This window comes from Bos indicus x Bos taurus, chromosome 1 (genome assembly GCF_003369695.1).
Source record: "Bos indicus x Bos taurus breed Angus x Brahman F1 hybrid chromosome 1, Bos_hybrid_MaternalHap_v2.0, whole genome shotgun sequence".
NCBI lineage: Eukaryota > Metazoa > Chordata > Mammalia > Artiodactyla > Bovidae > Bos > Bos indicus x Bos taurus.
This window is the reverse complement of record NC_040076.1, coordinates 111266818-111289696: the sequence shown is the minus strand read 5'-3', so window position 1 is coordinate 111289696 and position 22879 is coordinate 111266818. Positions and strand designations below refer to the sequence as shown.

Sequence of the window (22879 nt, the reverse complement as noted above, 5' to 3'; positions counted from 1 at the left end):
CTCTATGTTTCTTCAGATGCCATTTTCTCCCACCTACTTTCTCCTCCATTACTTACAAAAACCCCACCCTAAAACTCAATCTATGTCATTAAATTAACATAATCAAACATTAGTATGCATTTTCCCACAAAGATAATAGTTATTAAATGAGAGTCAACTTACTATCTCCTTTTCTCAAACTTTTGAAAGATTTATGTACTCTCTAAAGAGTCAAAGTACCATACAACACAAAACACGCATAGAACCTTATCACCAGGTTCACATAATATGCTGGAAATTGCTAAAGTACTCAAAACCTTAATTCTCCTGGGAAAGCAATTCTCAATTGGAAACTACAGTTTACAAACAGAAGGCTGTGCTTTAATAAGTAAAAATTAGTACCTGATTTGGTATAAAGCAATTGTGAGATCTTTTCTCATTAGTAAAGTGCTTAATTAAGAAACCTTTTCCAGTACATAACGTGTCAAAGGCACAAAATGTCTTTGTCTCTCTCTTCAAAACATTAGTTTCTAAAACTACAGTATTATTAATTTAAATTTTACTTAATCAGTAAGTTTTACTGTTTTTTTTTTTTCCTATCAATAACAAAAACAAACTACTTGAAGAAAAACATTTAATTTTTATTTTCAAAACTTTGCCACAAACATACATACAACATTAAATGTGATGCCCTTGTGAGCATCAAGGGCCATGTGCCATGAAGTACTTATGACAAAAAACATATGTATGCTTTAGGATAAGAGTTAAAAAGGAATCAAGATAGCTTCCAAAAAGGGGGAGGAGAAGGGGAATCAATAAATTAGAAGTCATAGCTTTCATTTTATAAAAAATAGTTTGAATAATCTTCTTATAAATCTTTAATGTTTACAAAAGCAGGAAATACATTTAAAATAGTCTTTAACACAGATTCATTAGCACAATGTGGTTACAGTCAGAAAATAACAACTAAAATGGTATTTCAGTAGTTTACATTCTCATCTCAGCAAATTCCACATAACATTTTACCAATTTGCAATTCAAAATAAGATTTAACTGACAAGGCCAGACTAGTTGTGGATAGTACATGAATATCAAGCTATGTTCCACTTATCATATTTTACCAAAAATTTTAACATAGCTCAATGATAGGTACAATAACAATACTTGACTGCATGGTTATCACCCATGACTACTGCACTGCAGCTTAAAACATGCTTTGGTCAGTAAATTAAAAAGATCTATAAATCAAATAACAAGACCAGAAAAGTTATTTTAGTACCAATTCCCTGAACTTAAGTAAACTTTAAATACATTGACAAGGTAAGGAAAAAGTATATTTAAATATACAGAGAGGTTTCTATATTTTTAACCATTTGGCATTTTATATTAATAATTTCCTGTTTAAAATAATATTTTATACTCCTGTACACTGATTATCATAACTCTCTGAGTTAAAACTAAATTAGAGTTACCTTCCTAGAATGTCCAGTTGTGAATGCATTACTTGTCTCTTTTGCATTTCCATGAAGATGGTCCTTCATCCTGTAATTTTTTAAGTTTTGGACCAAGAAAGAACCACCAACCAAATCCAATCAAAACACAAATAACAGATTCCACATAATAACCATCCAGTGCAGTAACACACGAGCCACCGAGTTTTTTGCAAAGCTGTAAAAACAAAATTATAATAAATACTCCACAATTTCAAAATGGAAGTATTCAGCACTTTATACGTTTCTACTTTGTGATTTAAAGGATTAATCAAAACACTTTTGTGCTCAAACATTTCATTCAAGTGAAAAAACTACTTAATGTATCTTTTTTTTAATGTTAGATATATTTTTTATTACTACCCCCAAAAAAGAGGGGAACTGTTATAGAATTAAAGAGATGTAACAGGAAAAATAATAAAACACAGTAAAGGGAACTTATATGGACCCTAATTTAAATAAAACAACTATAAAAAGAAAAAAGGTATGCACTCAAGAAGTATTTAAGGATACAGGGTCATGCTCATGTCACAATGTTAAGTAAAATTTTGTTGTTGTTGTTCAGTCGCTAAGTCGTGTCCAACTCTTGGACCCACAGATTGTAGCCTGCCAGGCCCCTCTGTCCATGGGGTTTCCCAGGCAAGAATACTGGAGTGGGTTGCCATTTCCTTCTCCAAAGTTAATGTATCTTAATCTGTCTAATGCTACTAAGAGTATTAAAAACAATTTTCAGCTCTTGCTGTAAACAATATTCATTTTCAAGATACAGCTTTTCATATTTGGAAGTGTGCAGAAATTTTCAATGAGTTTACTCTAGAAGTGGGTTAATGTTACTTTGAAATAATTTACCAACGAACTACTAACCACTCAGTTTTAGCTCCATTTGTAACATGAAAGCCAATGGAATTTCCCTTCTATCATTATAAAACTTTCATGTACTAATATTAAATTCCTATTGTATAGGACAATGGTACACAAGGTAGAGGAGATTCCTTCCTTGCTGAGAAGGAACTCCAAGTGAGCTACTTTTACTGACTTGAGTGTGTTATACCCTCAGTTACGGTGGGAAAGAAAAAAACTATTAGAGACTGGGCAGATATGATTTTAAAAAGATGAAGTACCTCTAGAGGCAAAATGAGGAAATTAGTATCTTAATATTCACTTACTATTAACTAAAATTGCAACTTACTTACCTCAACAGCATCAGGTGTTCGGCAATTCTGGTTTGATGCTCCTACACACTCTTTTACTGTGAGGGGATCTACCAGCCAAAGAGCTACCGTAGAAGGCCAGTTTCCTCCCAGGTTGGACACAGTATTTAAAAGGGTCATATATGTTCCGCCAATAAGTGGATCACTAACCTTCGCATTAAAAGCCATTATGGAAACATACATGCTGTACAATGTAACCTACAAGGAAAACATAAAACATCTTCAGGACAACTAAACTTTAGAAAGATATGGTCTAAATTAAGAACATTAAAAGCATAAATCTGAAAATTAATTTTCATGACTCTTTTTAAACTCAAACCAACAAATATTTATTGAGCCCCTGCTACAGGCCAGGCTCTAAGTCTGGTCACAGAAATACAAAGATGAATAAGATACAGTCCTTCTGTGCCCTTGAAGAATTTATTCTAAGCTGGGAAAACGGGAATAAATAAATACAATTAAATGTAGTAAATACTGTAAAAAGAGGAAGTGCATACATCATGCTATCAGGGCCTAAATAAATAGGAGATTAATTCTATCACATGTATTCAAGGAAGGCTCAATTGAGAATGACAAGTGAGGTGGCACTGAAGGATGCATACAGTAATAAGCAAAACTTCATATTTATACCATACCTAAAGATATCATATGTGTGGATATATGTATTATACATGTAAGCACTCAAATATTCAAAGGTAATATGAATATATAATTATATGCATATAACTTTCTTATATATAATTAAAAATTTACATGACAAACTGAAGAGGAAAATCTCCTTGAGAGGCAAAAAGTGCTTAAGCAGCAAGAATTAACCCTCCATTTAGGAACATGAAAACACAGGTTCGATCCTTGGTCAGGGAACTAAGATCCCATATGCCATGGAGCAGCTAAGTCCGTGTGCCACTACTACTGAGTTTGCACACTCTGCAGCCCATGCCACAACTAGAGAAGATCTCAAGTGCCACAACTAAGATCCAAGACAGCCAAATAAATATATATATATGTGTGTGTGTGTATATATATTTAAATCCACAAGGTTTAAAGTTTACTAATTTCTTCAGTATCCAATTCATGCATAAATCTTAAAATTTATTATCATTATTTTAAGGAAACTGTAGAAAAACATCTTTATTTTACACAGGACAGTTTACTGCCTGGGAAAAACCACTGCAAGCTTACCTGATGTAACGCATAACTCAGCAGCACTACAATATAGTAATATATAGGGAATCCCCCTTGATGTTCTACTTTAGGAGTCCACCAGACCAGTAGAGCATATTCTAATCCAAACAATAATCTACAGAATAAGAAAGAAAGGTGGAGTTGACTTCTATTTTAGGTTAAAAAAGAATAACAGAAACAGAAATCTGTGTGCCTACCATATGAAAGAAGCCTGAATCTAAAACCTGTTAGGAAGTTTAAAAGAGATGAAAGTGCATATAAATGATACAGAAGTTAAGATGTTTTTCAAGCCTTTTACCATTTACACTCTATACATAGACATTAGTGATACTGATGACTGTTCCTCATTTAACCTCTCTTATTTAGTAAGGTTTCATTTCATTTTTACCTGTAGGGCATGGCTTTGTAAAATATGTTTAGTGGCTGGGGACCTGCAGTGTATCTGCTGATAATCAGAGGCAATATTATTTGCAAAGGAACCATTGGAACTGCCAGTAAGGCTAAATGTTCTTTGGGTACTCCCTCTTCTACCAATTTCAGTCCTGTTACTGCATCTGCTGCTGAAAAACCAATCTGCAATATAAAAACAAAAAAATATTTTAATTTATGACTTATGAAATATTTTCTTCCAAGTATACGTAAGTAATTTAGAAACCTCAGTCTTATCAATGACTCATGCCAGTTAGAAGTAAGTATCATATCTGGTACAACAAGCAAGTTATGGAGGCATACTTAGCTCTGTGGTCTACTTACAAATATGGAGTGAAAACAAGTGAAAATTCAGCAGTCTTTGAACTGTAATTTTAATTACAATTAAATTTCCATTTCAAAAATTTCTGTCTCACAATCAACAGTGTTCAAGTCTAAACTTACTGCTCTGTATATTTTAAGTTTAAAAGAAAAGCTCTGGACTCCAAATAAATCTGGTTAAAATGAAGTATCATTGCCACATACCATACACATTTTTGATGATTTCTGACTGACAACAAAAAGTCATCTAGCTTTTCAAAAGTAATTCTGAGAAAACATATCTAAGAGGTTGATTTAAATGATGGATAAAAAAAAAAGTATGCTTAGATTAATTCTTAAAAACAACCACAAAAAAAAGAGTAAGAATGCTAAAATATTGTAGTGTGCAAAGTTTGAGGTGAAACAAGATATTTAGATGGTCTCAAAGTACTTCCCTACAAATGAATTTTTAATTACAAAAGGAAAAATAGTAATCTTGCAATGTATTAAACAAGGTAATCAAGGTTAACACAATAATTAATGGTTAAAGGGACATGATATGGCTCCTGATAAACTTCCCTGAAGATTCACAGTATTATTTCTGTGATATTTCTGACATATATTCACAAAATGGACCTAAACATGAAGAAACATTAGACAAACATAAACGGAAGGCCTTTCTACAGAATAACCGGCCTGTCTTCTTTAAAAGTGTCTAGATCACTACATACCACTATATAGATAGATAACCAACAATGACCTACTGTAGAGCACAGGAAACTCTACTCAAAATTCTGACAACCTATATGAAAAAAGAATCTAAAACAGAATGAATATATGTATATGTATAACTGAACTACTTTCCTGTACACCTGAAACTAATACAACATTGTAAATCAATTATGATCCAATAAAATAAAATAATATTTTTTAAAAGGTCCAGGATGGACTTCTCTGGTGGTCCAGTGATAAAGAATCCCCCTGCCAATGCAGCGGACACTAGTTCAATCCCTGGTCTGGGAAGATTCCACATGCAACAGAGCAACTAAGCCCCCCAACTACTAAGCCTGTGCTCTGCAATACTGAAGCCCAGCACCCTAGAGCCCAGGAGCTTCACTAAGAGAAGCCACCACAATGAGAAGCCTGTGTACTCCAACTAGAACATAGCCCTCACTCGGTGCAAATAGGGAAAGCCCATGCAGCATAAAAGACCCAGCACAGCCAAATATAAACAAATAAGTAATCTTAAAAAAAAAAACAAAAAAAAGTGTGCCCAGCAGGTCATGAAGAACAAAGAAGGGCTCATACCAACTAAATGCAGTATGTGATCCTAAATTGGATTGCTGGCCAGAAAAAAATTAAGTTATAAAGGCTGCTCTAGGGGATAACTAGGGAAATCTGGATACGGACTATGACTAGAAAACGGTATTGTGTTGGACTTCCTTGGTGGTAGTGGCTAAGAATCCACCTGCCCATGCAGGGGACACGGGTTCAATCCCTGGTCTGGGAAAATCGCATATGTTGTGGAGCAACTAGAGCCCAAGCACTGCAACTACTGAGCCTGTGCTTTAGAGCTCGTGGGCCACGAGTACTGAGCTGGTGTGCTGCAACTACTGAAGCCCATGCTCCACAAGAGGAGAACCAACTGCAGGGAGGAGCCAGCGCACTGCAACGAGGAGCAAGGGCACTGCAACAAGGAGCAGCCCCCACTCACTGCAACTAGAGAAAGCCCGCATGCAGCAATGAAGACTCAGCATAGCAGAAAATAAATAATTTGCTAAAAGGAAAATGGTATTGTATCAATTTAAACTTCCTGATTTTTTATCAAGTTGTGGCTTTGCAGGACGAAGTCCTTATTCTTAGGAGATATACTACATACTTAAAGCATTTATGGATAAAAGGGCATGATATGTACAAATTACTATCTAATACTTCATAAGAAATATGTAAAATAACATAATTTACAGAATAAAAAAGTAGACCTAACTATTAACAATTAATTATAGAATTTGGATAAACATATGGGTATTCCTCCAATTATACAAGTAAATTTTCAGTAAGTAAAAATATACAAACAAAAAATATTTTAACACTAAATATTACTTCAAATACTTTAACTTCTCAGAATGAAGCCAAAGAGCAAAGTTCACACACAAAAAATTAAAAGTCAAAGATATTTCATACTTTCTCTTCCCAACTTAAAAGTGGTGTAGGAGATATCTGCAATACATATATCCAACAAAAGCCCTCATATCCAGGATACATAAAAAATAAAAATTCTACAAATTTAAAGAAAGGGGGAACTCTGGATATTCAAATGGCCAATAACCATATGAGAAGATGCTCAATTTCTTTAGTCATCAGGGAAATTAAAAATTATAATCCTAATGAGATGCTATGACATACCCACCAGAAAGGCTAAAATTGAAAAGATAATACTATGGTTTCAAGGCTGTGTAATGACTAAAACTCTCTAACAGTGCTTGTGGTAGGGAAAATTGGAACAATCACAAAACTGTTTATAGTATAGACTATGCATTTCTTATATTAATGCATATAGACTATGCATTTCTTATGGCCCAGCAATTCTACTCCTAGGTATTTACCCAGCAGAAATGTTTACCTACATTCACCAAAAGTAACGTACACAAAAGTTCACAGAAGCACTAGTTATAATGGTCCAAAAGTAGAAATAACCTAAACATCTCCTGATAGAATGGGATAAATAAACTGTGGTATATTCCTACAAAGGAATATTATAAGCAACAAGATGAACAAACTATTGCTATAAATAATATGGATAAATTACACAAATATGATGTTGAGTAAAAGAGTACAAGAGCCAGACGTAAGAAAACATACTGGATACTCCACTTATATAAAACTGGAAAGTAGGGAAAACTAATCTATGATGTTAAAAGTTAGAAGAGACGTTACTTTTAATGAGGTTTACTTTAAAGGGGGAACATGGAATTCTAGACTCTGTATTTGAAGCAACTCCTTATATATTGCTGCTGCTAAGTCACTTCAGTCGTGTCCGACTCTGTGCGACCCCCATAGACGGCAGCCCACCAGGCTTCCCCGTCCCTGGGATTCTCCAGGCAAGAACACTGGAGTGGGTTGCCATTTCCTTCTCCAATGCATGAAAGTGAAAAGTGAAAGTGAAGACGCTCAATCGTGTCTGACTGTAGCGACCCCATGGACTGCAGCCTACCAGGCTCCTCCGTCCATGGGATTTTCCAGGCAAGAGTACTGGAGCAGGGTGCCATTGCCTTCTCCTGGTGACAGTATAAATTATAAAATCTTTTAGAAAGCAGTTTAACAATCATACTCACTGAATCTACTGGAAGGAAAGAACCTAAGAATCTACTGGAAGGAAATATTCAGAACACCAAAGAATTACACCCAAATATATTCACTAGTACAGTTTTGTAATTAAAACACATGGCAAATTAAATATACAATAATAGAAAAAATTAGTAAATCATAGCACATTTATATACTGTAACAATTTATAGTTATTAAAAAGTATGTTATCAAATATTAATGATATAGGAATATGGAATAAGACAATAACAAGATAAAAATTACATACAATTTCACTTTTAAAGTATTTGTGTGTATATATTAACTATAGCTAATGTATTAATTACATTTATACATGTAAAGTGTGTATATACATGTGCATGCACATACATGTACCTACATAGGGGAAAGCAGAAATATACCAAAAATATTACCAATGGTTATCTCTAAATGATGTAATTAGATAATACATTATAATAGTATTAACTTTCTTGAACCTTTGAAATTAAAAGACACTTACTCCTTGGAAGGAAAGTTATGACCAACCTAGACAGCATATTAAAAAGCAGAGACATTACTTTGTCAACAAAGGTCCATCTAGTCAAGGCTACGGTTTTTCCAGTGGTCATGTATGAATGTGAGAGATGGACTATAAAGAAAGCTGAGCACTGAAGAATTGATGCTTTTGAACTCTGGTTTTGGAGAAGACTCTTCAGAGTCCCTTGGACTGCAAGGAGATCCAACCAGTCCATCCTAAAGGATATCAGTCCTGGGTGTTCATTAGTAGGACTGATGTTGAAGCTGAAACTCCAATACTTTGGCCACCTGATGCGAAGAGGTGACTCATGTGAAAAGACCCTGATGCTGGGAAAGATTGAGGGCAAGAGAAGGGGACGACAGAGGATGAGTGGGTGGATGGCATCACCGACTCAATGGACATGGGTTTGGGTGGACTCTGGGAGTTGGTGATGAACAGGGAGGCCTGGTGTGCTGCAGTTCATGGGGGTCACAAAGAGTCGGACATGACTGAGTGACTGAACTGAACTGAACCTTTTAGCATTTTCTAAAGTTGAACCTTAAGTTTAAACCTTCCTAAAATTTCCTAAAAACCCAACCCTCCCTATCAGAGAGGGAAAACTCACTATTTCAAAACAATGAGACTATAATTTTTACTTTAGTGTTATCAAAATATAGCTATGAAAGTGTTTATATAGATAGGTTTAAATATATAGTTCAAAAATCCTGTAACCAATTTTATATTTTAGGAATAATAATTCTAATAGTTCATTATAACAAAGTATACTTACCTTTCTTGTAGCATAAAATCTTTAAAATATTTTAGAAGTACAAAAAATTAAGACATCTTAATAGAGAAAACATATAGAATTGTCACCAAAACATCCATTTGTTTGATGGTATATTTCTTTTTAACATTTTGAAATAGTTCAACTGATTTTTAAATAGACTTCTAATATTCATTTCCATATCTTTGTAAATTACTTTCTAAGTAAGTAATTTCAATACCTTTGACATTAAGTATATACTCATTCTAATAGCAGAATGCTGTTAGTTTTTCATAGCATTCATTTCCCTTCCGAGCATTAATATCATTCATTAAAAACACTGACAATGACTAGAAGTACTTCAAATTGGCATAATTTTTTCAAGATCCTAAGACATTTAGCTTAGTTTGAAATTATGTCTGATTTGCTATCATCACATCTGTTTAAATACATTTAGTAAATAAAGTATATTAGTTATCATTGTTAAATTCTAGTATTAGTGAAAAGGGACTTAAAAAACAGCAGCAGAAGTATTCCATGATATCGGTACTTGTAACAGAATGGGGGATTTGCTTTATCAATCTCTTACCTTTGCAGTTAGAATCAGAAGGCAAAATGTCAGAACTGCGGGCATTTTTACAATTGCAAAAAGCAGCTTGTAAGTGTCTGTGATCCCCTGAGTTTCTTCTTTTCCTACTGATACTTCTTTGTTTTCTTTTTTCAGTAGGGCAACTAAAGTTGTTGTTATCAAAAATACAGTTCCCCAGAAGAAAAGGAAATCTGAAATTTAAAATGTTTTATATCTATAATTAACATGTGAAATAATGTACCTTCACTGATACTAAATAATTCTGTACACAACTTTTTCTCAACTAAAATCTGTTAAAAAAAAAAAATCAACACATAGGGCTTGTCATTGGCACCAGACCAAGCACAGCAGATACAAGACATTACACAGACCCAGAACAGACAGCGATACTTAACAAGGAAAAAGGAAAGGGTTTAGTGGGTTGAATGAAATAAAAGTCTATTATGTCATTTTATTTAAGGGCAGGAGATGATTTCCATATCCCATAAGATCTATCAGTCATAAGAAATTCTTAAGCACCTAAATCATTTCAGTTCTTTATTAAATTTTGACAACTTAGACAACAAACATGATCATTTACATTAAATTTTCGGCCTTTTGTTTTTAAACTTTGTTTTTAATCTGTTTAAGAATATTCTCTTTCAATTCTGTGATACATAAACATAACACACTCCTTTGGTTGTTTCAGTGGAAGAGAGCTGGGCCACTGGCCAATATTTTAAACAAGCAGAGAGAGTGAATAATGTTCTGGAAGATTCTGCATAATAGCTAAAAATAATATTAATAATAGAGGCACTATTTCTTGAGTGCATACCATGTGCTATAAATGTGCTAAGCAGTTTACACATATCATTCCCTTTACTACAACAACACAATAGATGAAGTTATCACCAGTCCCAATTTTCAGATGATGAAACAGGCTGAGAGAAGGCTGAAACATTGCCTGAAGTTACATTTGAAGTCAGCGCCTCATACAACCCATTTTAAAAACTGTATCTCCTTAACTACCATGAGAATGCATCTTATTTTATCTCTATGAAAATGCATAACTCTCTCTCGGTTCCTTCATTTGTAAAGTAAGAAGACTTGCCTAGAAAATTCCAGGTGTTTTCTAGCTCTAACATTCTGGAACTGTATTACATGTGTTTGCTTTTTAGTTTATTGCTAATGCAACACAATCAACTAACTGTTCATGAAGTCTAGCCATCTTTTTCCAAAAAAGGTAGACCTTCCTTAAGTCAAGGTTTTCCTCTATTAGTCTTGTTCTGCTGTGCTAGGTAAAGGTAGCTACTACAGTTTAAAACTCACTTATGATGAAGGCAAACAGCATCATAGATCAACTTAACTCATAGTATAGATCAAATTCACCTTAGTATTTAAATAATCCTTTCTTAGCTGTTTTTTCATTTTTTAAAAAAATGTTATATATTCTTCTTTATTTATTTGACTGCACCAGGTCTTAGTTGTTGCATGTGGATCTAGTTCCCTGATCAGGGATCAAACCTGGGCCCCCCGCATTGGGAATATGGAGTCTTAGCCACTGGACCATCAGGCAAGCTCCCTATTTCATTTGATTTTTGTAGTCAACATGTGAGACAAGCAAAACAGGCATTATTACTATGAGAGACAAGGAAAAGCTCAGAATATTTAAATCTTTGCCATAGGTCCAATTAAGAGGCAGAACCTAATAAATCTTCTGATTTGGGTTCCATTATTTCATACTGCTTATATAAAGTTTTTTGTTTTTTTTTTTAATACTGTTGAATTAAGAATCTACTAGGACTTCCTGGTGGTCCAGTGGTTAAGAATCTGCCTACCAATGCTGGGAACATGGGTTTGATCCCTGGTCTGGGAAGCTTCCACATGCAGTGGGGCAACTAAGCCCATGTATCACAGCTACTGCAGCGCACATGCCCTAGAGTCTGTGCTCTGCAACGAGAAGCCACAGCAATGCGAAGCCCATGTACCACAACCAGAGAGCAGCCTGCTCACTGCAACTAGACGGCACAGCAACAAAGTCCCGGCACAGCCAAAACTAAATCAATACACTTAAAACATAAAAAGAATCTATTTGAATTGGCTAATTAGTCTCCAGAAGGGTAACCAAAAATGAGGCTCTGCTATTCAAATTATGCAAATAAAAAAGCTAAATCTTCTCAAACATACATGGAAATTTGTATTCTGAGATGAATTCTTCTCTCCATAACAGGAATTTACACAGATGGACCCCAACTTATGAAGGTCTCACTTGAGATTTTTCAATTTTATGATAGTGTGAAAGCAATATGCCTTCAGTAGAAACTGCACTTCAAACTTCGATCTTTTCCCAGGCTAGCAATATTCATTATGAACCTCTGCTGTGAAGTTGGGCAGCACCTGAAAGTTACAGCTCCCAGTCAGCTACACAATCACAAGGCTAAATGCACCACCATTCTGTACCCAGACAAGCACTATGGTTTTCACTTTCAGTACAGTCTCAGTAATTACATGATATTCAACACTCTGCTATAAGACAGGCTTTGTGTTAGATGATTTTGCCTCACTGTGGGCTAATGTAAGTGTTCTGAGCACGTTTAAGGTAGGCAAGACTAAGTTAAGACTTAAAAATTTTCAACTTATACTGGGCTTACTAGACATAACCCCATCAAAAGTTGAGAAGAAGCCATCATTAATTCTAGATATCAGAAGAAAAACAGGAAATAGGAAAAACTGAGATTCCTAAATGCAAAGGTATTCACTTTAAAATGCACTAATAAATACATATCTTATGATTAAAGCTCATTAAAATAACATCACAACATAACTTCTAGTTTGTATTAACATAGTTTTGAAATCTAGTTCAAAACCAATGAACAACAATTTAAAGATTATTCTTACAATTAAGTGAGGCTAATGTTCATTATTTTTGCATTCTTAATTTCGTCTGTGAAACTGACAAATAATGACATTTATGGAATATCATCTGTAATATTTATTCTCATTAAAGTTCTTGTTCATTATTTGATTTAAATGAGCAATTCAAGAAACCCTGAAAAAAGCTTTCACTGTCACCAGAAATTTCAATTAACGGTCTTTATAAAAATCTTAAGTGAAAATTTAAACTTTTAAGTTATATACTACTTTCAGCAAAAACTTTTTTAGTATAGTATTTTTTGTTTATTCTCCCAGTTTTAATGAACAAAATCTTTATCTAAATTTAAACTCTTTGATCCAGTGCAAAGAGAGAAAAAAAATTAATAAGAACAAGTTAAACAGGTTCAGTATTGTTTGCAGATAAGCTTATGCAACAATTCACCAGTATTCATAAAGGATATAACAGTCAACTCCTGTTGTCTATTATGTCTATTATTATGTCTATTATGCCAAGGCAAAACACAGGACAGTGCAGTAAGTCTCCAAATCACTCTCTAAGACAAGCATTGTTATTCCTACTTTATACTCAGTGAAAGAGAATCACAAACCAGAAAGTACCAGAGGGGGGATTCAAATTCAGATCTGATTCTGAAACAAGAATGCGTCCCATTATACTACTCAGATGCTCAGACACACCTACTGCAAGGAAGCTCTCTTCCAATCAAACAGACAGACCTGAGGAAAAAGGTACTTATTTTAGCTCCAATTATGAAGTCTGGAACGTAGATACTGGAGCAAACCTTCAAGGCTTTGGACCAGGCCTCCAGATCCTCTGTGGCGTAGGTTCATTCTCTTCCACCATCAGAAAAGGTAGAAAAATTAAGCACAGTCTGATAAGAACCATCCTTGGATCAGAACAGCTTCTCTCTAACTCTCACAGTGTGGGAATTAACCTCAGTCCTTCAGAAGTCAGTGGCAGGAAAACAAACTTTCAGTTTCTGTTTTACATTACCATCAGGCCTTCCTTTTATCTTGCTTTCAGCACAGCTTTCTCTGCTTCACAAGTCAGAGTATGAAGGGACTTTAGACAGCTATCATCAGTCCACTGCTCTCACTTTCACCATGGAAGACACTGAAATAGAAATACTATGTATCTGGCCCTGGATCACTAGCTAAGTCTCAACAAAAAACAGAACTTTCTTCTATGTCACAAACCACTCCCTTAAGCATTTTCTCAAAACATCTATGCCAAAGAGCATTCCCAGAAAATGCTGTTTTGATTATACAATATACTATATCTTATTTGAGGATTAGAATTTTTGAAAGACAGCATGCAATGGAAAAACTGACTAAACACAAAGCTAATTTTGAAATCTTCATAATCCTTTGGTTTTCCTAACCCCTTAGAGAGGTGCCATGTTTGAGATCACATACTTTTTCATTAACTCCAGCAATGTTAGGTTCTCCTCTGGGGTAGAAGAAATGGTTTCTTCAATCAAGCACCCGATTAAGCAGCTGTCTGGTTATCAAGAGCCCTATTGTCCCAAAACATTAAACTCAGCCCAGGATGCAAAACTGAAGCTTAGAGACCAATAGATGCAACGCTCCCATCTCATGCTAAATCTGGAGCATGTATCACTGAACAGAAGAAAATGAACCACTCTTTCCATGTTTTAAGGGCTTCCCTTGTGGTTCAGCTGGTAAAGAATCTGCCTGCAATGTGGGAGACCTGAGTGCAATCCCTGGGTTGGGAAGGGAAAGGCTACCCACTCCAGTATTCTGGCCTGGAGAATTCCATGGACTGTATAGTCCATGGGGTCACAAAGCGTTGGACACAACTAAGGAACTTTCACTTTTACTTTTCCATGTTTCAAAATATGTTCAGGTCAAGCACAAAATCCGTATTAATTAAACATACATATATATCTCTACTCTGATGCTATGATAGGAGGCTCTTGCATTCAGTTTTTGTACAACCTATATCCTGACACCCCAAAAATCACTTTTTGTAAGATGAAAGCTGAATTCTGACTTTTTAAAACAGTTGACAGTAAGTAGTCCAAACTATCGCATGAAGATGCAGGGTACATGAGAATAGCTAAAATGAAAAATAATAACAGGAAATGCTGGCAAGGATGCAGAGAAACTGAATCGCTCATATATTGCTGGTAAGGAGAGAAAATGATACAGCCACTCCAGAAAAAATCTGGTCAGTTCCTTTCAAAACTAAAAATGCACTGACAAATAAACCAGCATTTGCATTCCTGGGCACTTATCTGAGAGAAATGAAAACTTATTTGCACATAATAATCATCAAAAAACTAGAAACTACTCAAATCACCTTCAACAAATGAGTGGTAAAACAAAGTGTAGTATGTAAAAAAAAAAAAAAATGGAATATTTCTCAGCAACAAGACAGAACAAATCACTGATCCATGTAACAACTTGGAAAAACCTCGAAGAAATTATTCTAAGTGAAAAGAGCCAATTACCAAAGGACATACACTAAATGATTTCACTTATGTAACATTTCTGAAATAACATAACTATAAAGATGGAAAACAGATTAGGGGCTGACAGGGATTAGGGATGGAGAGGAGGAAATGGGCATAGCTGTAAAGAAACAACAGCAAAGTATATTGTGGAGAAGGTACAGCTGAGTATTTTGATAGTGGTGTTGGAGGTTACATAAGCTTAAATGTGATAAAACTGCATACAGCAATACAAACATAAATGAGTATAACTGTTGAAATCTGAATAAACTCTATGGATTGTACCAATGTCAATTCCTTGGTTTTGATACTGTACTATAGTTATATAAGATTTTAACAGTGGAGGCTAGGGAAAGGGTGCATAGGACTTCCCTAAACATTTCTCTGCAACCTCCTGTGAATCTATAATTATTTAAAAATAAAGTTTTTAAAAACTAGTGGGAAATTTAAACGAGAAAAAGTTCTACTAAAAGTTCTATGATTGGGCTAGGAATAAGAAATGCAGGTCTCAACACAACACTGTAAATCAACTATACAATAAAAATTTTTAAAGTAAAGAAATGTAGGTCTCAAACCCATGACAATATAAAATATCTAAAAGGAAAGAAATCCTTAGATGTGCTGAAATCATGTATTTTATAGCTTTAACTGATAACAACTGAAATTCAGCTATCATGTTCAAAAGTAAAGGGGAAAAAATGAAATTTAAAAAGTTTTTCTTATTTAACACCAAACCAAGAAATAGAAATCCTAGAAGGTTACAAACATCTTGCTTTCTGAATATGCACCCTTTCCTTAATAAATATTTCAGCATGTACATTGACATATAAAATACATATTTGTGATCTCCCATACCAAGATATGAGTATGGGAGATCCAAGGCAACCCACTCCAGTATTCTTGCCTGGAGAATCCCATGGACAGAGAAGCCTGGTGGGCTATAGTCCACAGAGTCACAAAGAGTTGGACACACTAAAGCAACACGGCATGCATGCACATATATATATATATATATATACACATATATATACACATACACACACACATTGTAAGATATAAACTCCACAGTAAAAAATATAATGAAAAGAACATGAAAAATGCAAGATTTATCCCAAATTGTATTTAAAAGAACAGATGAAATCAGGGGTTTTATATTTTTCATTTTCTAGGAGAGTATCTTGTATTAAGTCTATTTTGCTTTCTCCACTGAAGAGTTTTTAGGAACACTATAAATCAAAGTAGAAGACTGTAATTAGTGAGGTTCTATAATTCCTTTATTGATGCATTTACATACTAAAGGCTAATTCAACTGGCCTCCAAGTATATTTCAATGAAATTGGAAGTGAAATTCAACATATACCAAATAAGACATATACCAAATAAAATCAAATGCATTTTTAGTTTACAGTGTATTTTGTAAATTGGCTTTTATGCACCCCATCCACAAAATTTCACAGTTCTTTACTGGACAAAGAAAGCTTATAGTACCATTTCTCTTTTGCTTTGTTTTAAAATTTTGGGGTATGGTCTCCAGCTTTTAATATTTAATATCTCCTGAATCTTGTAGCCCCAGTTGTTGTTGTTTAGTTACCAAGTCATGTTGGACTCTTTTGCAATGCCATGGACTGTAGCCCACCGGGCTCCTCTGTCCTTGGGGATTCTCTGGGCAAGAATACTGGAGTGGGTTGCCATTTCCTTTTCCAGGAGATCTTCCTGACCCAGGGATTGAATCTGTGTCTCTCGCGTCTCCTGCACTGGCAAGGTTCTTTACCACTAGCGCCTCCTGAGAAGCCCAGACCTGAGGCTACCTACCTGCCTTTAAAAGGGCATGAGTTTTTCAGGTCATCATTGTCCTCTCCAATAACTTGCACCAGTCTTGCACCAGATCATTTTAGTTGGCAAAACTCCACTATAAATTACTTGTGGGCAGAGAATGGCCAGGTTTTAGTCATCAAATTATAACACCTGTCATATGACTAGTACCAAAAAGGGAATCAATGCTAAGCAAACAAAAAGATGTGGGTCACTTTAGAAACAAAATAACAAAAACCCCTTAATCTGTCACTTCTGGGCATCTGGCATTCTGGGAGCATGCTGATGTTTTTTTTTAGACATCAGCAGTCAGAGTGCTGATTTCTCTGGCAGAAAAGCCCAATCAGCATATCTTATATTTAGGTTTTGAAGCTTTCCTTGAAGTTTTTCCTAATTTTCTGACAACTGAAGGAAAAACACCAAATAAACACCAGACACTTATGGCTTAGCAAATCTAAGCCATAAGTAAATCTCTAACTAGCCAATTAAGTTTCCTTATCAGTTTCCTCATCTATAAGAATGAAAGGACTAAAATACATCTTTTCAAGTCATAAAACTTTATGTTGTAATCTCTGTGTTCTTCTGGGTTACTCTCGTATTTATTGAAACTTAAAAGGTTGTCTCTTTTTGCTACTAAAGATCCTTGAAAACCAACGGGGCAGGACCAAAAGAAGGTTACCTCTGGGTTAAGGACTGTCCTGTATTCCTGAAGGAACCAAAAGGCAATCTCAGCATAATTAAGTTTTTCTTTCTAAGGGATTCTATTAAATATTTTCATCCTATCCTTCCATTCTAAATTGACTATTTAGATTACTACTTTCTTGATGTAAAAACTGTTCTTTCTGATTGTATTCTATCTCTATGTATGTGTAGCTCAAAACAAAGTTCTAATCAAAGAATATATTTCAGAATTAAAAAAAAAAAATTATGCCTCTTTTAAAGTTTCTCGTTTTCTAAACAGTCACCTCAGTGTTTGCCTCTTCTATTACCTGAGCGACTGTATTTCCTCCATGATTCTCTCTGTGCTAAATTTCTCAAAGCCACTGGTTCTTCTTAGTTATACTAAGTTCCCCCACCCCCTCAAAAAAAAAATTATAAATGTGGTATGTACAGTTGTACAAATAAGAATGAAAAAAGCAGGAATTCTTCAACTCTTATTAAAATGCTTGAACCCAAAATAGCAATATACTACGGATATAAAAGCTCAATTAAAAAGTAAGTTATTTTTACAGTTTCCTAGAGAACACAGTTCAAATTCAAAAAAAGACAGCTATTCAAAATAATAAACCAGTGTAAATAAAAATCTAGTGGTATGTCTCTGATCTTCCCAAAGGGGCATGGCTGTGGCTGAGGGAGGATATAGCCATAATGGTCCTTGAACGGATAACTGCATTCTCTGGAAGGATACTGTATGAGTCACTTAGTTAACACACAAGAAAGCTCTAACTTATTCCGTAATTTAGGTTCCATGGCCTCTTCAATCTTGATTTCTCTACTGAGGCTTTCTCGTAATAAGGAACACATCATCCTATTAGCCTTTTTTGGTGATATGAACCGTCCAATAAAAAACAAAAAGCAAAACACGTAAAAAGCAACAAGGTGCTGATATGATGCATTCACAAAGGATTTCTGAGCAGAAAATTATCCATAGAGCAGGAGTGCCACCCCAGAACACTAAGAGACAAATCTGGCTAGGTGCATAGCAGTATCACTCAACTATCTTCAGCCTTAAACCAACTAAGAAAAAGTATAACTATTAGTATTATCAGTAATAGTGGCTCACTAGCAGTTTAAAGTAGAAAGGGGGGTCCCTGACAGGGTGTAGGGATGTGGAGGGGGTGTATACGATTTCAGAAATACAGTTGTGAACCCTTTCCTCCCTTCCCTGAATGTTGTAACCCTTAAAATGCCCTTGCCACTCACCTTGTTGTTGTTTACTAAGTCGTGTCCAACTCTTTCGTGCCCCATGGACTGTAGCCTGCCAGGCTCCTCTGTCCATTCCCAGGCAAGAGTACTGGAGTGGGTTGCCATTTCCTTCTCAAGGGGATCATCCTGACCCAGAGATTGAACCCTCATCTCCTACATTGGTAGGCAGATTCTTCACCACTGAGCTTTTTAAACTTTACCACTGTCTTTTTATACTTCAAAAGACAATCATAAACTCATCCTAAATTCATCATCACTACCAGAATTAAGAACTCTATTACCAATAGTAATAAAGAACTCTTATTACGAATAGTCCCAGTGTTATTTTTGATAATGGCAATTTTACACTGTTTCTTAGTTTTTAGGAAAGTTAAAAAACAAAAAGAAAACCAAAACACAAAAAAACAGAAAACATTACAGGGCTATGTGTTATGCTCATGTAGAAAGAAGGGGAAATCTATAGGATTAACAATTTCCTACAGGACAAACTTTAAACTCTTACTGGTAGCAATTAAACAATTCAGTCAACAACCTTCAATTTGGTCACAACCTTTCTTTCAGCACCATTTCCCAAAAGCAGATGCCACAAACCAGTGCTTCAGGAATTTGGAACACTGTATGTACTATCTTGTATCTTTTGGTACTTTGCTGCTTCACTGTATTTTCAGCTGGTGTTTGGTGGCTTCTGGGAACTTTACTTACCCACATCATGAAATCTTATTCAGCAAGGGCAAATGTAAAGCCTGACTCTCACAAGTTCTTTTTGAGGGCTGGAATTGGCTTTAATCACAGAAGGCCCTTTGAACTCTGTCACTTAGCCCACTCACTAATGTTTGAATGGATTAACCCTGTTCCATTCATCAGAAGACTAGATGAGATAGAAACAGGGTCTTGGTATAAGAGTAAGGGTAGGAATGGACTAGAAAGCATGGAGCTAGAAATCTCAATCTAACAAAAGACAAAAGGAAAATTATAGAGTCAGGCTGGGTTCATGCATTCACACCAGCCAGACTTTTAAAAAATGTGCACCTATTATTATGCAAGCACCAAGGTATCCCTAGACTCAGAGTTTTGTTTGCTCTTACACAACAATGTTTATTGGATGAGCTGCCTTTCCCTAATCACTTCAGAATACAGATCAATTATGACTGCTTTAATGTAATCATTCTGGCTGAAGCTCATGTTAGCAGAACAGATAACTTACCTCCGATCATCTCCCATAATATGATTTCCAGTTCATTAAATAACGGTTCTAACACACACAGTCACACACACTGTCGAAAGGATTTATAAACGTACAATAAACCCAACAGCACAATAAATACACTACCTGAAAGAGTGACGATTCCCCTGGGTTGAGGCTCAAACCGCAAGTATTTGTTACAAAAGTCGGCAGATTCAAGGGCCAAAAACAAAACATTGCCCAAAAAGTAGCCGGCTGTTTGGCCCACTGAATTACAAGTAGAAGCATAACCCACGTTTTCCCGGGATAACATAGTTAACGCCCAACCATCCACAGCGATGTCCTGGGTGGCTGCCAGGAATTCAAACAAAAAGAAAGTCACAGTGAGAGCAACCACGTCGGGGGTTCGGCCATCTGTATTTCCGAGCAAATGGTCCACTTGAGTAGACAGATATATCATGAAGAATCCCAATATATACTGTGTTGGGACAAGCCAAGATTTACGACGACCAAAGTTCTTAAAGTAAACCGCATCAACCAACGGGGCCCAGAGCAATTTGAGACTGAAAGGCCAAAAGACAAAACTGAAGAACGCTTGATCTGTATAGCTAACATTTTTGCTCTGCAAAATGAGTGGGATGCTTCCCGCCAAGCCCAGTGGAATACCCTGAAGTACGTAAAGAAAGAGCAACAGCAAAATACTGCTCAATTCCGCCCGGCAGCTCCGTGGGGTTTTTGAGAAATCAACAGTGCTGATATCCCGAAGAAGAGCTTCTTTGTCCCCTTCCCCGCCCACCACCTCCGGAAGATTATCATCCCAGGAGCCCGGCGGCAGAGGACCACTCTTCAAATCTAGAGAGTGGTTGAAAGTCCCTGGCCTTCGTTGCCGACTGCTGTCCTTGTGGGAGACGGTGGGTGACATATCAGAGACGATGCAGAGCCCCGTTTGAGGGGGGCCGGGGCTGAGCGTCTTGGATCCGTCTAGTCCCAGGTCCAAGGCTGTCGCTCTGGACCGGGTTCTCTATGGCTCAGGAAGTGGGGCAGGGCGCGGGTTGATAAGGGCACTTCTTACTGTGGCCCGCAGAGCTGAAGCCGGGAGCCAGTCCGCTGGCTGCAGGCCCAGGCAAAACCCAGGTAGGTGCCCCTTGGAGCGGCGTCAAGGAGCCTGAAGAAATCCCCCGGGCAGTCGCGCCGGGGTCTAGGCTGGAGGACGGGGCCGTGGTGCTGCTATGGAAACGGGCTCCTAGCTGCGGCGAGGCCAAACGGCCAGTCCAGCCGATCCACGGTCCTCTCTCGCCGTCACCAAAAAAGCCGACAGCACTTTCTCCACCGGACACCATAGACATCTGATAACTTCCTGTCTGGAGCTTCAGGAAGTGGTCCTAGTCTCAAATAAGTCCTGAACCCGCCTCCAGGGCAAGCCAATCAGGAGACGCTCTCGTGGCCGAGTTCGGAAACAATGCTCGGTAGGAACCTGAAGCCCGAGTGGCCGAGACCTCTTGGGAGGATTAACGCGAACGCACCGTGCAGCCGGGGCGGGGCATCGCACGAGCTCCGGCGCTGTGAGCGCATGCGACTGTATGGAAAGCGTGGGTCTCGGTCATTGGGCCCCTGCAGGCACGTGGGGGCGGAGTCAGCTAGGCCTGTGCGGATAGCCGAAGGTTTCTACGGTGCATCCTCTGATTCTCGGCGACTCAGTGAGGGCTTGTCACTAAGCTCAGTTCAGTTTAGAGGCTCAGTCGTGTCCGACTCTATGCGATCCCATGGACTGCAGAACGCCAGGCCTTCTGTCCTTCACCAACTCCCGGGGCTTGCTCAAACTCCTGTCCATCCAGTCGGTGATGCGATCCAACCATCTCATCCTCTGTCGTCCCCTTCTGCCTTCAACCTTTCCCAGCATCAGGGTCCCTTCCAATGAACCAGTTCTTCTCATCAGGTGACCAAAGTATTGGAGCTTCAGCTTCAGCATCAGTCCTTCCAATGAATATTCAGGACTGATTTAGTCACTAGGCTGGAGGTGGGCAAAGCCCAAACAATGGCTGGGTATTTTGTGATACTCCTGCTTTCATGGGCCGGGTAGAAACAGTGAGGAGAAGGATTGCGTTTATGGAATTTACTTAGCAGGCAGAGACGGTTTGTGCCTTCCAGAGGGTAAAAAATAGTCCTGGCTAAAAGGCTAAGCGCCTTCCTTACAATACCTCCTTATTCCTGGAATGAATGAAACTGCTCAAGGCGCGCTAGCTTTCTTCGTAGTCTGTTCTTCAAAGTGGGGGAAGAAGTTTAGGGGAACTGGTGTCTGCATAACTAGTTAAATTGAATAGATTGGAATGATTCCTTATCGTTCTATTTTTTAGTTACCGTAAAATATCTAGTAAAAACCAAATATTAAAATTTTGTTTCTTGTTAACAGGTGTGCGTTGTTGAAATGATCACGGAGAACTTAATCTTGAGCAACCTGTAGCGCCTATTTGCAGGTCTGGAATAGAAACGCAGACTGGAACACCAGTGGTAGCCACAGGGGGCAAGGAGAGGGTGGGATGAATTGGGAGATTAAGTTTTACATAAATACACTATCAAGTGAAGTGGGAACCTGGTGTATAATACAGGGAACTCTGTTTAGTGCTCCCTGAAGACTAAGGTGGGTGGGATGGGGTGGAGGGAGGGAGGTCCAAGAGGGAGAGTATATATGTATACATATAGCTGATTCATTTCATCCTACAATTGTAACTTAACACAACGTTGTAAAGCAATTATAGTCCAATAAAAAACTAGGTTACATATACCAAAAAAACCCCCACAAAACTAAATCCTAAAATTAAAGAGGGATTTCCCTGGTGGTTT

At 36.9% G+C, this 22879-nt stretch overlaps 1 protein-coding gene across 2 annotated transcripts; it reads right to left on the bottom strand.

The window, feature by feature from the left end:
* Positions 1-599: 599 nt before the first annotated feature.
* Positions 600-21417, bottom strand: SLC33A1 (solute carrier family 33 member 1). Of its 2 annotated transcripts, XM_027542957.1 has the most exons (6): positions 20186-21412; positions 9773-9963; positions 4254-4438; positions 3863-3980; positions 2663-2878; positions 605-1647 (listed from the first exon to the last, which is right to left on the bottom strand). In XM_027542957.1, exons 1-6 carry the CDS (start codon positions 20958-20960, stop codon positions 1480-1482), a joined length of 1653 nt encoding a protein of 550 aa, XP_027398758.1. In that variant the 5' UTR covers positions 20961-21412; the 3' UTR covers positions 605-1479. The 2 variants fall into 2 exon arrangements, with proteins under 2 accessions (XP_027398766.1, XP_027398758.1); XM_027542965.1 differs by lacking the exons at positions 3863-3980; positions 9773-9963 and having other exon boundaries at positions 600-1647; positions 20186-21417.
* Positions 21418-22879: the final 1462 nt, after the last annotated feature.

Coding starts and splice junctions, on each gene's coding strand:
- SLC33A1 (XM_027542957.1), bottom strand. CDS start 20,960: ATGTCACCCACCGTCTCCCACAAGGACAGCAGTCGGCAACGAAGGCCA. Junction 4,439..9,772: donor TTCTGATTCTAACTGCAAAG/GTAAGAGATTGA, acceptor TTTATATTGCAG/ATTGGTTTTTCAGCAGCAGA. Junction 2,879..3,862: donor TGAGTTATGCGTTACATCAG/GTAAGCTTGCAG, acceptor TTTTCCTTGTAG/GTTACATTGTACAGCATGTA.